General features: G+C 43.9%; 1 protein-coding gene across 3 annotated transcripts in view; it reads left to right on the plus strand.

Moving 5' to 3' along the window:
- The window catches only part of DNMT3B (DNA methyltransferase 3 beta), a 668,820-nt gene that overhangs the window by 561,387 nt on the left and 89,451 nt on the right, over positions 1-17,982 (plus strand). For all 3 annotated transcript variants that reach the window (XM_069651024.1, XM_069651025.1, XM_069651026.1), the window contains one exon: positions 10,476-10,566. In XM_069651024.1, coding sequence (XP_069507125.1) covers positions 10,476-10,566 — 91 coding nt within the window. The remainder of the gene's footprint in view (positions 1-10,475; positions 10,567-17,982) is intronic.

The following is a 17,982-nucleotide window of genomic DNA, read 5'->3' on the forward strand; positions in this document are numbered from 1 at the left end:
CATCTACCAATGCAAGGCACCCTTCCATGGGTTTGTTGGGTCAGCCATACATACTTGGCCCTAGCGTGTCTTGTCAAAGCCCTCCTTCCGATCTAAATAATGAATGCCTCCCCTTGAGCAACTAACCTACAGCAATCACTCCTCAATTCTCAGGGTTTGGGGGTTTGATGGTTATCAATCGTTCTCTTGGTGAGGTGTGTTGAGTCAGAGTTGTGTAGCCCTTCATATCACTCGATTGGGTTGATGTTTATAACTCTGCTCTTGATGGACACTGTCAAGAAATGTAGCCAGTATGAAATGATGTTTTAAATTTCAAAATGGTCATATCTTGATTTCACATTTTTTACAGAAGAGTGGTTTTGGTGGTTAATAGAGCAACAGCAACATTGAACTTTTGTGCAGTAGTTATATACCAAAATGATGGCTTTCTCTCACTGTATGACAAAGTAGCCCGTGATATATCCAGGACCACCAGAAGATACGCATCTAGGCAGGTCTGGGGAGGGCTTGCTTTCAGCTGGAAAAATCTGTGGCCATTTTAGCAACAAAAATGCATTAATATGGATGGCATTATATAAACGTGTTTCAGTTTTATGTGCCCAAAGCAGTTTCAGTAAGTACAGTTTTACATTCCCCCTGCATATATCTGATCATGCAATCAATATATAAGTAATGGGAACAATTCTTGGGAAAGAGTCTGCTTTGTTTCTCGTGCTTCACGGCATGCCTAAACTCTTTCTTGCTGGATTGCAGGGCTACAAGTTTGATTTCCTTAGTGAATATGTGCACACCCACAGCCTCTGCTTATGCCTTCATTCTGGTGATAAATCTTAGATAAACCAATGCTGACGAGGTGTGCAAGCAGATTATCAAGGGACATATATATTTTCCTCTGCACAGCAGAACAAAGAATGGATACCAGCAGGGGAGCTGCACCCTACATGAACACTTTAGAAAATATGTTAATCTTATTTTTCCTAAAGTCCCAGCATCATTTTAGTTGAAAGGGTTGAAATGCCGCAGGTCCATCCTAAGCAATCCTGAGACTTAATGTGATACTAAAACCACCGCAGGCAGGGATTTCAGGGGAATGGGGCAATCCCGAGCAGACTCCAGGCAGTGCTCCCCTCAGCCCCTCACTAACTGAAAGCCAGTTACGATGTGCATCTAACACGTGTCGGGTGCACCAGCCTGATCCACTCACTATATCAACAAAGTGTGGGCGTCGACGTTCTCCTAAAACGTATATAATAGTCCTTTGATTTAACTAAATGTCAGTTTATTTAAATGTGTTAAGACAAGGAAGATTGTTTAAGACTTACAACATGTAGATATGCAGCACATCAGCAGGTCATTAAAAATAAATATGGAACACAGGCACAACCTATGTTGATGTTTTGCGTTGTTGGCACAATTGACACATTTAATATATATATTTAAAACGCGTAGGTATGTTTCTGTACTCAGCTGATGCAATTTATCAGTTTTAGATTGCCCTCTGCTGTTCAAATAGCAAAGTACACCACTGTGTGTCCTTCCACTTCAAGAGCTATCATTTTAACAAACAGAATGAGCACGGTTCTACACGGTCACCTTCACCTTTCACTATCGCAAACATTCGGAATAATTTCAAGTTACTTCTTTCCAACCCCACTTCTCTTCACATAGGGCACAGCGGTTCTAGTGTCAATGAACAGTTCATTATCGGCCCAATGTTGCAGTCTCTAAAGAGCAAAATGCTGTAGGACAAATGCCTCCTCACAAGTTAAAACTGAAAGACCGTTTCTTATATGTTTAGCCTTTTCAATGACCATTAATAAGTCACATAATAATACCTCCTGCCCCAATCCTGGAAGCGATCAGTGGTAATTCCGATATTTAAGAAGGGGGACAGAAGTGACCCTATGAATCACCGTCCGATATTGACCTTTAAGATATGCTATAACAGCATATTTTATGCCAGGAACAGCTAGTATCTTAAGAAATCATTTTAGCATTTAGGCTTCTTGGGGCATAGGTGAACGATATGGAGTGGGATCAGTAGTTAGTTTCCAATAGGAACTCAGAAAACCTGGTTCCTGATCATCTGTTTTGTGCACTTTGCATTTCTAGTACAAGGTAAGATAAGGGGTATCTCTATGGTAAGCAGAGTATTTAAAACGAGATATTACTGTTATATTGCTGCACACAGACTCAGCATTGAGTGGACAATTGGGACAGACTATAAGTACAAATGCTGTGTTATTAGAACTAGGAAAGGTCCATAACAAGCTCTGTGATGTGTGCAGGCAGGACTCGTGTGAATTTTCTTTCACTTTTTGTCTTTCTCTTCAGTACAGGGGGCGTTGCTTTATTATGTGATTTGTGTACTTTTCAAGATATATCTTTGACGAATAATATTAGTCTGGTCTTGTGAAGCCAAATATTAACACATAGTTTAACCAACTAGAGATGGGGAAATACTGGCAAAGTGCCCAAATTGTAGACTTTCCCCAAATCCCTGCTTCATCGTTGTGAGATCCTGGGCAAATCATTTAATTTCACTGCCTTAACGGCCAAAACCGGAAGTCCCTTGAAGTGAATTTGTTTGCAGGGTATGCTATTCAACAAATACTTAGTTCATAGTGTACAAAATTGTAGTGTAGCATTGGCAGGGCTTTAAGTGTGCCTGTCTATCCAGGCCACACCCCGGGCAGCCTCCCAAAACTGCCCACGAGATGGGGTGCTGTTAGGGCTCCTTCAGCCTTCTACTATTAGTGACTTGACTGCAATTCCCCTTTGTGCCTTTTGAATATGTGGAGTTTGTGCAGTCTGTGATCTACTTGCAAGCTGTGTGCGTTTAAGAAACTCCATAGTTGGTCTGTTCTAGCCTGTGCCTGAATGCTGGACACCTTGTTCTTTGTCTTGCTCAAAGTTTTGATCTGTCAGTGGTGTTTTGGATACTGAGGCTGAGCCCCATTACTTCAAATTCTCTGGTTGAAAGTGTAGTCATGGTTTGGGTTGCTTCTTGATCTTTGTTAGTTTGCCACAGTATAGTTGCATTCACAAGGTCAGAGCTGTGATGCCTGAATGCTGAAGCTGTCCTTTGGCTTGCAGACATGTCGTAGAGTGCTAAGGCACATGAAAGGAGCACCAAGCTCATCATGCATTACGTGCTCACAAGGGTCACAACCTGCATGCTTGAGTTGCATTCACAGTCGTACTTGTAAAATTGGTGGTCATTCTTATGTTCCCAAAAGGCACTTTGATTGCATGCAAAGCAGCCAGCCTTCCACTTTCAGGCCTGGCCCTAAGCATGAGCATTCTGGTCACGTAGGGCCCTGCGCTCAGAGAGGCCACATGTATTCCAACTAATAAAGTTTATTTTGGCGAGCCTCTGCTTTCGGGCATGAGGCTCTTTTTCATGTCTGTCCCTGGCGGCCTCCTGTTGTCACCTCCCAGCCCACCAGACAGGGCACAGCAGGAGCAGCAAGCACTTCACTCTCGTTGTGTTAAGGAAAGCATTTGCATAGGACACTGCTGATAAGAGATGGCTCATCCAAGCAACTGGAAGGTACACACAACACACCAATTAGCTACCCAAATCTAGGTCTTCTTTTAAGCCAATAACGTTTTTTTTATTTTCAAGTGAGCTAATTTAACATGCTTAAAAGCGTTTTTTATGGAATGTCCCATTTTCCTAAAATCATATTCGAAGCATGACTTTGCAATGCAATGAAAAACAACCAAGTAAACTTTCCACAAATTATGTTTTCTTGATGTACAGAAATAACTGGCTATTGTTCTGCCTCATGCTGAATTGCATTCTGGTATTTGGTGTCTTCAATTCAAGATGGGTTAAAATAACGCTGAAATCATACTCTTTTTCTTAACATATGCACAATCTATATATGTGTCCAAGTCATTTATTATGATTTGTGTAATTGTCAAGACCTCTCCATAAAACACAACAATTTTGAAAGCCAGTATGAGGGTGAGGGGAGGGCACATGAAACCTTACGGTAAGCCAAGAATGTTGTTCTCTCTGGTCCCAACCCTGTGCTGAGTGTTGTCATTCAAGACCTAGCATTATAAGGCACTCCTGCAAAAGAAACACTTTGCCCTGTCTGCCTCTGGCCCAAGCCAGGCCCCGACCTCACATTCATTAGGTGTATAACAATGTAACTCTCTTTATGTTTTTAAAATGATAAAAGCCTAGCTTGGCAATTCATTTGACAGTCAAAATAATCCTCCTAAAAAATAGAAGCAATCATGAAACCGCTGCATAAACAAGACTTTACTCCAGTTAGCAACATGTAACCAGATTTGTGGGTACTTCGTTCCAAAGTCAGAACCAAATTTGCAAAAATACCAGTGGCAAATATGTTTTCTACCCACTACAGCTGGAAGATATGTGTTCATCTTCCTGAGCTGCAGTCTGGCCTCCAGCATTGACCCAGGCTTAATGTGTGCTCATAGGAAAATCATTGTATCTCACTGTACCGTATCTGTCAAAAGTGATTCAGCTCACATTATCCATTGCGCCAATGAAGCCTCACTTATGATGATGCTATTGCACTATAGAGAATACCAGTGGCCATTTATATAGTGGACATCACAACGTTTTTGTCTCTTAATTAATGAAACGTTCCCTGATCCCCTTGAGTTTCAGACTCCTTCTGTAACGTCATTTTCTGTGAAGTCACTGATTGCCCTACAGGTGCAAATTAAGTGCACAATGTGTTCCCGCCTGGGCATGTACACCGTGGGGCCGCTCCTGCCCATATTGGCGCTGTTTGTTTCCCTTCCCTTTCCTACAGGTGATGTAGTAACAGAATGAGTTGAATTGTTTATATTCTGAGATAGTGATTTATTTACGAACTGGAACAGTGACAGGTTGATTTGCAACATGCAGAATGTATGTAAATGGAATCACCTATGTACATGCTAAAGGACCCGAAATACATCTTTGCAGGGTCTCATGATGTAATGTTTGGGGCAGGCAGCCTTTGCTGAGGCTGCTTGCCCCCATATGCCACGCCTAACCTAATACTCTTTAGGGCACGCCCAACACTTAGGCATCACCCTCTTGTAGACCCCCCCTCGATTCTTCATCGCACTTAAAGTACTGAGCATTGAAAGAGACGGCAATTATGGCATGTGCGTAGTGAAAATGCTTTCTTTGTTTCAGCGTTGCAGTGTATTCACTGCATGTTAAGATGGATTTTTAGAATCAAACCATGGAGTGGATTCTGAGAGGTCAACCTGTTATGCTGAACAGGAAAGTCTAGCCAAGCCCTGTCAAGATAGGGTTGCAGAGTGGTAAGGCGTACACTCGGGAGGGATGTGAGAGTGGTCAAGGGCTACAATGATGATCTGTTGAATGGCAGTAAAATGCAAAAGTGCACAAGTAGAAAATCAAAAATACTGTTGAAAAATATCTGCTGTCACCAGCCCATCCTGGTCATATTTTAATTGTAATCACAAAGTTACAAAAGGAAAAGTTATAAGGGTACAACGTATCTTAACCATACTTCTCTTTAAGAGGATGTTTTCCGCTTTTAAGAATACAAGAAATCCACTAAGGTAAGGGTAGACATAGGGACTGATCAGTTTTCCCATAAGAGTGAGCAAAAAGCAATGAAAGTAAAGCTGATGGCTTTACTTGCCTCAAAATAAGTGAGGTCAACAGTCATCAATAGCAAAAAGAAAGGGTGTCCCATAGAATTCTTTGGGAGGAAAGCAGCAAAAAAAATGATTTCCTAACACTGAACATAGAAATATTTTATGTGGGACCCTTGCCTAAACCACCTCCCACCCCTGCCCTTCCTTTAGGTCATGCAGGGCACTCTTTAGAGCACGGCTCTTTTTTAGAAGCTCACCTCGATTTTTCATCCAACTTAAAGCACAGACCACAAGTCCTTGTGATGAGTGTTGAATGTGCAGGTCCCCACCTTTTCTGTCTTTCTTCCTCCATTTCAAGACACCAGGAATGGCCGTGCGGCTCTGAGAAATTATACACTTTGTTTAATGTGTTTGTCGTTCCAAATTGCTGAATTTACTCTTGCTTCAAATACATGTGCTGCTGCCATCAAGCTCTGCCCATGTTTTATGTCCTTTGTCAGTAGATCGTTTTTTAGTTTTTCTGACTCTCCTGAAAAGAGTTTTGGCGCTCTGAGCATGTTAAAAGATTCAATTCATACACCTCTTTCTTGATGCTTAGTGTTATCCTGCCATCTAGAGGGTGGATCAGAAATGATCCTCCAAAGATTTGATAAAACATGAGTACCTTTTGAATCAATCAATGGTCATTGACTTTTTGCCACTTCAAATGTATTTCTGCACTGCTGTTTTCAGCCTACGGCTTGGTCAGCTCTAAGAATGTCAAGTGTGCGTTGACCTAAAAGCATGCATGTAGTCATTCCATGTAAGAATGGTAGATTAGTTGGAGACATTTTCTTCTTTTTTTCCCACGACACACATTGGCTAGAACTCCTTGCAATCAAGATGGCACTTTATTCTTTCCAAAATGTCTTTGTTGGAAAAAGCATTCTTGTCAATACAGAAAACACCACAGCCATGTTTTACATCAACAAAGACACTGTTGGCACTAGCACAAAACATAATTGTAGTTGGTTATTTTTAACGCGCTTAATACCCAGAGGTTTCTAAGCGCAGACCCGGGCGTCGAACTTGTGTTGCTCCGCGCCGTCTTGCTTCCAAGGCGAGCACGTTGCCCTTAAGATATCCCCCCGAGACGCACTGACGTTTTTAAAACAACGTCCCCATAAAGGTCCAACATTTCCCTGGGGAACACAATTGCCTAACAGACACTTTGAACAGAGTGATAGTGCCAGAACATGAGTCGGAACTATACACCAATATACTCAGAGATTTTTGCAACATGGGGTCATCCATCAGTAGACTTGTTCGCAACAGCAAAAAAGCAAGAATTCCCATTCAGGTACCCAAAACCGGGGTCACTGGGGGGAAATACACTATGGATGAGCTGCTCAGGGATATTTGCTTATGATTTCCCCTCCAAATCCCCTGCTCTGCAGAGTAGGCCAAAAATGACACCAGGACAAACTTAAAATGATCCTCATTGCCCCAATGCGTGTGAGCCAGCCATGGTATTCACACCTAGTGTAAATGTCAATTTTCCCACCAATCAAAATCCTACCAGCACAGAATTTACTCACTCAAAGGAAACAACACAACATCCCATTCAAACACACAAGCTACCAACTTGGCATCATTGTAATTGTTTTTTTATAACACGCTTAGTACCTAGAGGGGATCGAACCTGTGTTGCTCTGCGTCGTCTTGCTTCTAAGGCGAGCGCGTTGCCCCTGAGCTATCCTCTCGAGACTACAAGGTCATAGAGTGTGACATGTTACCCACAAGGTGTATGGCGATATTACATGAATAAAGGACACCTAACACAAGCATTGCTACTGTAATAAATGGAAAAGGCTTATCTGGTGTAACCATAAACAAATTAACCCCATTAATTGTAATGAGGCAGATATTGATATTTCTAATGCTTGTTAATCATGCATATAGTCCGACATCCAGTGGTAACAGCTGAGTATTGCATCTTGTCTTTTGAGGATCGAAAGGGAATGTCGACATGGGCGTGCATGTAACACTATCCCTAATGTGACATGTAGTGTGCCGAAAATCCCTCACGCGTCGAGGTCCCTCAGATTTTTTTCCGCCCAGATTACTGGTCGCCCTAATGCGGCGCTCTTGAAAAAGAGATTGCGTTATTCTTATAATTATCGACTTTGGTCGTTTATTCTCTTAAGTCAGTTCGACGATTGAATCCTGTGCATTGCCGAAGACTGCTGCGGAATTTCGATGGCCTGTTGATCCGGCGGTGCTGCTGTCCAGGTGGCTGGGCCTTCTGTCCGGCCCTTACAGTAGGGAGAGGGGTTCGGGGTGGCCATATTCTTTCAAGTATGCCTTTCCTATATCACCCTCTCATCGCTGTACCTTTCTTGTGCTATGGACAAGGCTCCATTTAGGTTTTGCCCCTTGTGTAGGGACAAATACTTGAGGAAAGACGAGCACCGTCGGTGCAACAATTGTCTTCCTCTCAACCACAACGAAGCGGCTTGTGCAGCTTGTAAGCTCCTGCATCCAAAGAAAATCAACGAGCGCCGCTTAAAGCGGTGGGCGGCCTACCGCATGTCGCAGGCCGAAAGTTCTTCGGCCGCCGCTGCAGCCACTGAAAGTGATGGGAGGACTAACGGTGACCAGGCCTCGGGGACGGAAGCCATTGACCTAACGGCGGAGAGCTCTCGATTCACATCATCCGTTCCCGACCCCACCAGGCACGACACAAGTCATGCTATGGGGAAAACACTCGGCGACAAGTATACACCAAACACACAACCCAAGGTTCTGCTTCGGCATCACAGTCGAAGCGCGCCAGAGCGCCAACGGACCCATCCAAAACTTCGATGGGATCCGCTGATCTTGATGATCTGCAGCTACAGCTTTCATTGAAGGTGTCAAGCAAGTCCGCCCGCCAATAGCTCATCCACCCTCGGGTTGGGATCTATATACAGTGTTACATTAACTTAGGGGTCACCATTTGAACCAAAGCAATAAGGCGCCTTACTTACAAGGTAGCCTTCCTCATTGCTTTTACATCAATAAGGAGACTAAGTGAGTTACAAGCTTCAGAACCTTTTGTTTTGATACACTAGAACAAGCTAGTTCTAAGAACCCATCCAAGGTCTATTGCAAAATGTATATCTAAATTCCATGTTAGCCAAGCAGTTTAATTACCCGTTTACTTTCAAAATCAAAAAAGTAAAGTTAAAAGAGATTTAAATACACTTGACGTACGAAAAGCAGTTATGTACTACCTAGTCAGAACAAATCAGACCTGTAAAACAGATCAGTTCTTTGTATCAGTAGCTGAAGGCAGGAAAGGGGCCCAGGTCATTAAACCACCAATTGCAAGATGGATTGTTAAGTACATACAATTATGTTACCCTTTGATAACAAGTCACTACCATTCCACTCTAAAACTCATTCAACACAAAGCACAGGGGAAACATTTGTTTTTCTTGCTAACATGCCACTTGAAGCAATTTGCAAAGCAGCAACGTGGAGTTCAGTCCATACTTTCACGCAACGTTATTCTGTAGATACACAAGCTAGAAATGATTCCCAAGTAGATCAGGTAATACTTTAAATTGCTTGCGACTGTTCCTTCCATTCATCCACCACTGTAAGCAAATGCTGCTTAGTACTTTATGCAAAACATGTGAATCTAAGGAGATTCACAAGCCCAACAAGGGAAAAATTACTTTTAAGTAATTGTCTTTCGGAGGCTTGCATCTGCTTAGAGTCACATGCAACCCACCCATCCTCCCCACTTGGGAGCGAAAGGAGAATTTTAAAAATAAGTTATTTTTGAGAAAAATAATTTATATATATATTCCTCCTTTTCCAAGTATATCATGTCAGAAAATAAACAATCAGAGCACGTCCCCACACATGAGGGATCATTCGTATACGTAAGATAGGGATATGATAACCGGCATGCTCCTGTTTGACACATCCCTTTTTCGAATTACAAAACAAACAAGATGTAATAAGCTGCACTAACCACTAGATGGTAGCTTATGAAAAGCATTTGAGTCTAAGCAGATACGAGCCTCAGTAAGGTGATTACTGGCAAGTAACATTTGCCTTTTTTTATATGTTGACATAGATATTACAACACTTTATCTAGCCTGTACATCAATCCAAGTAATTCAATACCCCCTACCTACAACATATAAAAAAAAATCTTGAAAGCTCATACCTCTTCATCTTAACAGTAGTCTGTGTGTGCCTAAAAAATCCCTAAACCAGGTCTGCAACCTACGGCCCTCTAGATGGTTTGGGCTGTGACTCATCTTTCATCACTATTGGCTATGCTGGCTACATTGGATTTGTAGCCCAAAACACCAGAACAGTGCTAGGTTGCAGACTCCTGCCCTAAAGCGTTGATTGTGGGATCCTTAATAGTCTGCTACTAAAGAGCAGAGAAACTACTGCAGGGCACTCCAAACAGAAGCATTCATAGATCACCTAATCATGCAGGAAATTAGTAAATCAGAGATGTGGCACTCAGTCCACACCTTTTCAAAAGCTTTACTGGCTCAATTGAAAAATATCAAAGAGAATTCCCGATCCAGTCACTAGATGGTGGGGATGATATGAAATATGTCATGCTGCAAAACAAGTATGTAATGTTTTCTTCCATGCTCTGATCTGTGTTCCGACCTCACTCTGCATTCTTCCTTCTGGCTGTGTGCATTCCTCCTACTATCTCTTGTGTAGGCTCCTCTGATATCCTGTTCCCCCCAGTTACATGATGATCTTCTACTTGACTGTGCACTGATCCTTTGTTCCTCCCTCTTACCTGCCTCCTTCTGCTGCCTTCCTCCCTCTGACAAATACGTTCCTGAACTTCACTCTATTCTTTGCAGGTTGAAGATTGGGGTCCATTTGACTTGGTTATTGGTGGCAGTCCCTGCAATGAACTTTCAAAAGTCAATCCCACCAGGAAAGGTCTACATGGTGAGAATGTGTTCCTTTCCCCTTTTTGTTTTATCTGCTTTTGGTTACTGTCCAGGATAAACAAATGGTATAGAAACTCACTGGTATTTGTAACCTATTTACTCTTGTTACATTGACATTTACTGGTATCCTGTCAGGTATGTGTGCCCCTCTTCGTCGCACACATGGGACGGGATGTATTCCTGTAAGCATGGTGCTGGAGCATATCCCCAGCTGCTTCACTGGCAGAATGTGTCTCGTGCTGCTCATCTCGCTGGTGTCCTTGCTCCCAAAATGTTAATGCTTGTCTTTGTTTTTAGCCATGCCCTGATAACAGACAGCAGTTTCACTGAAGTCTTCAGCCAGCCCTTCCCAAAAATCTGAATCATTGCTGAAGGACGGCACAGGCGTTGAGGAGCACACAATTGTTTCTTTGGAAGGCGGTTTAGCTGCATTCATTCCAGAAAAAGTATATCTTATCAAAGGATAAAAAGTGTATGTTATAAATTCTATTACAATACTTAAAAAGATACAAATGTCAACATGGCCTGAAAAGGGTGGGATGCAGGATGTCATGCATCACCTCTCGTCCCAAAACAGTCCTTGGAAAAAATAATAGGGTGACTGATCGTAGCCGGACAACCCTGAGATCCATTTCCCCAACCCCTTCGTACCTACTAGCCCAGCAACAACTGGTGAGCACCCACATGGAAACTTCCCCAGCGCGTCCTGAGATCCAGTACAATAACTACTAGGGGCAAAAAAGCGACCTTTCCAAATGTACTAAATATTCTGCAGTCCATCATACAGTTTTTGAAATATCTCAAAAGCACTGCTACCCTAGAGATCCCCAGGGACTTTTTCGGGGCCTTTTAACTCTTTCAGTTCAAATGGGCGCCAGGGCTCTGGGGATCCCCGAACAACTGCCCCATGTTGGTAGTCTTATGACACAGAAATATAGTCCTTTAATTAAACGTGCACAGTCTTTTGTTGGCACCCTCAGGCTGTCATCTCCCTCTTATCAGCTTGTTGCCTTTTAACTCTGGTTTCCCGACATCAGCACCCTGCTGTCATAGAGTGATTAATAGCTTTTCAGAAGGCATTAAGTGTTTCAGCTCCCTCGCTGGGAGGCGGTCACATAATCATCTGCAACTATTGTTTTGACTTGAGTATATTCTACGCACCTCACTGGTGCCTCTGACTGGTTTTCCCAGTTGTAAGGCAAGGGAAACTCCCAAACACCATGTTGAGAAGGGGCCCGACCGACCCTAGCACATCTTTAGCCAGGAGGATTAATGAGCGAGGGGGCTGTTTTATACTATGGGCAGAGAAAGCCCAGGCATAGATCATTTAACACAATAAAGGGCTAACACGCCTGAAACGTTATCTGGTGCAACACACTCTACATTCAAACAGACAAAATAGGAGGCAAAGTGATTGAAGTATGGCAGGTGGTGCATAAGTCCTGGGTGATGGACAAGTCTGTCAAAAAGAAGGAAGAAGAGATTGGCTAGCTGTCCCTACCTACCATGAACTCTCCTTAGGCTGCGCTGCTTTGCCACCTATCTAAAAGTAGATAGAATAAGAGAAGGAAGAGCACTGTTTTTTTTCTTTATTATATTTTTTTGTTACCAAGTAATCGCCCACTTCGTAATTATAGCTCACTTCATTCTCCCAGTACAAAGAACTTTCTGTATCTCATTTTTTATACATAAAAAGGGTCTGGTAAGGCTACACCAGACTGCTTGTGGTAACACCTGTTTTATTAGCCAGTAGTCTGTGTGTTCTTATATTCCGGACCCCAATGGTTTCCTATTAAAATCCTATGAAGGCAACTAATCTGATCAGTGGTGGACTCATCATTATTCTTGGTCCCCGGTGACCGGATGTCAGACTCTACCTTTGCTCCAGTCTGTTTTTGTCTACTGGTTTCAGTGGTACAAGCTATTGCACCCACTTTCTTCAGGACAGTCTTCGTTATAACGCTTTGTGAATACTCACTAGTCTTCTGTTTTTGCGCTCATGTATGTGATTTCTTAACACATAGCGGTTGTTGGGGTGAGGCTGCAACCGTGACTCTGCAAAGCAAATTTAAAGGAGCCACGATGCTGTTGCACATTTTAAGCATAAATCTTTAGCCAGACCTAGTCATTATTCATCATCCCACAAATTGCTTCAGTAATCATAACTAAAAAAGAGGGGTGGGTGGTAAAATGAAAATGTGAGTGGCTTGTGACCAAGCCAGGTCCTGCAGGCCTGCCAAGAACAAAGAGGACATGCACCACCTACATGCCCTTTTCATCCCGTTCCGTTAACGGCATACCCGGGTTCTCCAGTAGTTCTGGCGGCACCCACATGCCCCCAAAATGGCGTGGCGCAACGTCTCGCAACAATAACAAACCAGCATGCTGCTGGATCTTGCTTAGATGGGAAGTGCAGGCGTACAGAAGAACCATACCAGCCAATTCATTCTCTGGAAGGCATTTGGCCATATTTATTACAGAAAACCCAACAATTCGTACATCACGGAAATGGTAAAATTGTTCATTCATATTCTGTCATGACAATTCTTTAATAGCTGCCAATGTCAACACAGCTGGATGAGGGGGAGTGCATGATGTCATGCAGCCCCCTCATCCCAGGAACTGCCCTCGGGAAAAGAAATAGGATGACTGATCGTAGCCAGGCAACCCCCAAACCAGTTCCCGTGCGGGAGCCCACATGACAAGTTCCCCGGCACATACTGGGCACCGGTACAACACATGAGGCAAAAGATATATCTTCCCAAATATTCCAGAGTTCAGCATATAGAGAATTTCTCAAAAACCCTGCCATAGTGCCACTAACTCCTACAGGTTAGGGGGTACTTCCCCCAAACAAGCGGGGGTTTATGCCCCTACATTCTGTTATCAATTGAGATCATTCACTTACAGCAAACTATTTATCCTTGGCCCCCATCAACATCTCCCTGACACATGTGCCCACTCCTCGCAATACCCATGTCACCCTTTGTCAGGCCCCTCTGTATTTCTCTTTGTACACCTGCTAGTGCTACTCAATGTTAGCCGGGTACTTTATTCACTTTTTTACTGATACATTCCTGGTCGGACCGCTCCTCACCCATGTCCTTGTGATCATCGGGGATCGCAAACACTATTGATTCTCAAAGCAGCAGGCCACTCCCACAATTGACCCCGTTAGCCTTAACAATTGTGATATACGTATCATACTATCCTAGTCACTGGCATCAGTAACCCCTTTTGCTGCCCCCCTACCACCTCATGACTGCTGGTAACGGCCGTACAAACACTGTTGCATATGCCAAGCACTGATACTCTCGAAAAAAGGCCCACCCGCCATAACACATGAATCCTACTCTCTATCTTGACCACTGTCCCACTGCCCTGATACATCCACAAAGCCCACCACAACTGGGACAGTAGACCTTGCACAAGGAAACTAGCAAATACCAATCTACTACATAATTTGTAGGAATCGTGCCCCCTAGGAGTCACAATAACGTTTCAGTGGACAAAAACTGCAGGCTGCACCTGGCACACAATAAGCAGAATGTAGTATGTCTTGTGTTGGAAACCACATTTCCCGATACAATGCCTACTGTACCCATATGACCATTAAATATGCGATTTTTAACCGTCTTCAACACATATCATAATGCTCCCTTATTAATATTCCCAAACCTACAGATTATTACTGCCATCATGGTCAAAATTGTCCCTGTTGGTGTCAAGTCAGTAACCTTTGTCCTTAGCTAAAAGCATGAACTACCTAGCTCGCTACTCCTATCAGCATAGCACCCTTTTAGACATTAATGAGGACTGCCCTCAATGAGCTCCCGATGTAACACCTTATCCTTCTGCTAGCTGATAAATCAATGTTCCAGCTGTCACCTGTTTCTCGATCCATGTATCAATGCGTTTCTTAGTCCATTTATCTACATTATGAGTGCCTGTGGGCCTTTTGGGCCCATATGCCACACTCACTGTACACTGTGGCAGTTAATTTCCTTATCTGTCCTACAAGACTCCTCTAGCATTACTTCATGATCCTGTGGAATGGCTTCCAGGTGAATGCCGTCTCCATTTGCCATAAGTTCCGCCATGCACCTTTCCATACACATGTACCTACTTTCTGTGGTACCATGTTGAACTTATGATGTCAACTTGGCACTCCACACAATTGTATGCAATGCCTACTGGGAGAAACCCCTCCCTTGCTGCGATCAGCTCTTCAATATACTTAATCATATATTTGTAATTCCAGGATGTAATACCCATGTTGTCCTTCTATTAGCCCTTTGTGTCGCATGGGGCACCGGCCACTGAATGGCCACCGGGCACTCCTTTCGCCTTTCCGCCAGTATGATTCCTTATCTGTCTGGCAACACCTTTCTACTCATCACTTCTTACTTATATGCAGTGGATTCCACCATCAGTTCTTCCATGCACCTATTCCGACACATGTACCCACGTTATGTGGTAGCCATGTTGCCTTTCTGTTGGGTCCATTATGTCAACTGGGCACTCACTGCAATTTTGCTTATCTGTTTGGCAAGTCCCTTCTGCCCACCCCCTCTGATCCTTTGGAAACGCTATTGAGAAAGTCCATTCTATAACCACCCTTGGTTCTTCCCTGCAATGATCCAGATGCATGTACTAACACCCTGTGGTACCTATGTGCCCCTCTGGGACCATATGACACACTCATCGGACCTTGCAACTGTATGCCAATTCAGTACTCCACCTCACTGTCGATTTCTTTGCTTATCAGGCCCACAAATCCCCTATACAGAGCTCTGGCCTGTCATGTTGGATCGCCAAACTATGGGCTTGACCAACAACCTTGTTAATCGCTGCAGTGCCACCCATCAACCTTCGAAACATTGAAGACCACTCTGCCCTACAATCGAGCTTGGCATGCACTGCTCTTCTTCATGTCACCCATTGTTCTCCGCTGCCTGGTGGTGACCCCAACATGGCAGATCTGTACAGAACGGGTCCTCTGAAATGTATGACGGTATGGCACTAGTTGCCTGGAGAATCAACCGTGGCACTTGGTATCTGATATTTTCAAGCAAACGACAGGTTAGAGGTCATAGCTGGGCATCCCCCAGCTCATGGCCATGTCCAGCTTTGCTTCACAATTATTCGCAAGCAATTGGTATGCTCCAAAGACCACTGCACCATTTAATCACGTTGGTCCAATCAGCGTCACCTGTTGACAGACCTCAATGTGACACGTTGCAGCAACAATCATTCTTCCAACCTACAATGCCACACTAACACTGGTGCTATGTATCCCCCTACATTCCCTGTTGTTTAATCTTGGTGAACCCCCAAAGTCTCATCTAATAATACCAGGTCATGACCCATTTTCCTTGAACTTGATATCTCTGTACAATGGGGGAGGGAGGAGTGAAGATCCTGCAGGCTACAATGCTACTCACCACTCCCCCGCCCCCCATAAACCCTCTCAGCTCAGACTGCTGCATAACTGAAATTCCTGACATCCTTCTACCAGTAAGCCCTGTAGCAGATGAGGAGGACGCAGACTCTCGGAAGTCATTTGCAAGGTGTATTTATTTAATAATAATATGAAGGCCTGCCTAGCTATCCCTATCGCTATTGGGTAGGTGAGAAAGGGTGTCTCAACCGCTTGTCCCCGGGGATCTCTCTCTCTCAAGTGGCCAGGGCACGGCCATCACCTTTGGATCCAAACCCTGGGGGTGGACCAGTGCAGGAGGATCACCTGGGTGGGGAGTCTTTGGGGAGTGGGACACCTGATGGCGAAATGCAGTATCCCTTTCCGTCTAACACCTTTAACCCCTCCTACTCTGTAGGATACCGGGGGACTTTAAACCTTTAAACCTCGCCCCTTCCCTACACGAACACTGCTACAGAGACAGCCCGCTCTGGGAGAAAACAGACTAGTACGTGACCTGTCCCACTACCATGGTCAGGCAGAGTCAGACAATTCCCTTGGACAACACACACCTGACTTCAGTTCAACTTCCCCATATGGATAAAAGGCGGAGCACGAGAGCACACTTTGAGCGAGGCAAAGCACACAAAGGAGCAGTTCTTCCCAGCCAGCAGCTGAGCCGATGGGGAGAGATGGCACATTGAGAAAGGAGAACAAGGAAGGAGATACCCTTAACTTTTTTGAGGAGTGATCATTATACTTCTTGGAACTTAAAAGCAGCATGTGTAGGGCCAAGAATGGAAACCGAAGAATCTTGCATTGTGTGTCGGAGATATCCGGGGCCCTCCTGCATGACTGACCGAGTCAGGGAGGAGCAGCAGCCGCCGTGGTATCGTCCTTGGCTACGAGATCAAAGCCGCAAACAGAGAAATCAACACAGCCGGTGAGTTGAAGGAAACTGTACGAGGCCGGTCTGTGTTGAAACAAAGGTTGCAAGTGGCAACATTGTTAAACGAAAGAGCGAACATCGCAGAGTTTGATGAAAGATGCAGCTAAAAGGTCAGACAGCTGATGAATTGTTTGAACATTTAACGTGAACTAAGATACAAAATAGCAGAGTGGTCCGGAACCGCGTGTGTGCCCAATCTAAGGTGACTGATGTACCCTGCAAACAAATGGCAAAATGAACTGTAATATGTGAATGTGAAAACGGAGAATAGAAATCAAGTAAGAAAGAATCTTAAGTTGCCCTGTGTGGTTATATGTAAAATCCATTGCACAGTCGAAAGTCTTCGATAATGATAAATGCTTCAAAATTTGAGCCCGGCGGAGGGAGACCTATTGTGAATTTATCGAACTGTGAAATAAGGAGAAAGCACGAGTGCAAGGTCAGAGCCTGATCGAGGGAGACCTAGTGTGAATTGGTGTTTAAAAGTCTTAGCCCAACTGAGGGAGACCCAAGGTGAACAGTGCACCCGAGACCTTATAAACGTTAGACTCCTGAATAGAAAGGAACTTTGATGTTGTGTTTTGTATCCAAAGCATTCTGCAAATGAGAGACTTTTGAACAGAAAGAGACTTTGTTGCAGAAGGCCCTCATTTATATCCTGAACTGCATCCTAATGCCGGAGAAGCCGGAGTCTGTGCTAAGCTCGAGTGTGTCACCTTGCCCCGGGCTGAAAACGTGGGGAAGGGAAGTTAATTGTCGGGCTGTCCTGACATATTGTTTCTTGAACACTCATTCTTTTACATACATAATTTTCCCACACCATTTGTATTTAGAAGTATGGATTGGCAATAGGTTTATTAGTATAGGTCCTTTTTAGTTTGACAAGACTCCTTTAGGACTGTGTTATTTTCACTTTGAGGCTTGTAGCTTGCTCCCAACCTTAGATTCATGGTTAGATAGGCATTCATCCAACCCATTGAAGTTCAATAAACATCTTTGAACTGTGATCACGTGTGTCTGTCTTCACTGTTTGATACCATGCCATC

The sequence above is a fragment of the Ambystoma mexicanum genome, chromosome 3p, assembly GCF_040938575.1.
Source record: "Ambystoma mexicanum isolate Mex_15411 chromosome 3p, UKY_AmexF1_1, whole genome shotgun sequence".
NCBI classification, from domain to species: Eukaryota; Metazoa; Chordata; class Amphibia; order Caudata; family Ambystomatidae; genus Ambystoma; species Ambystoma mexicanum.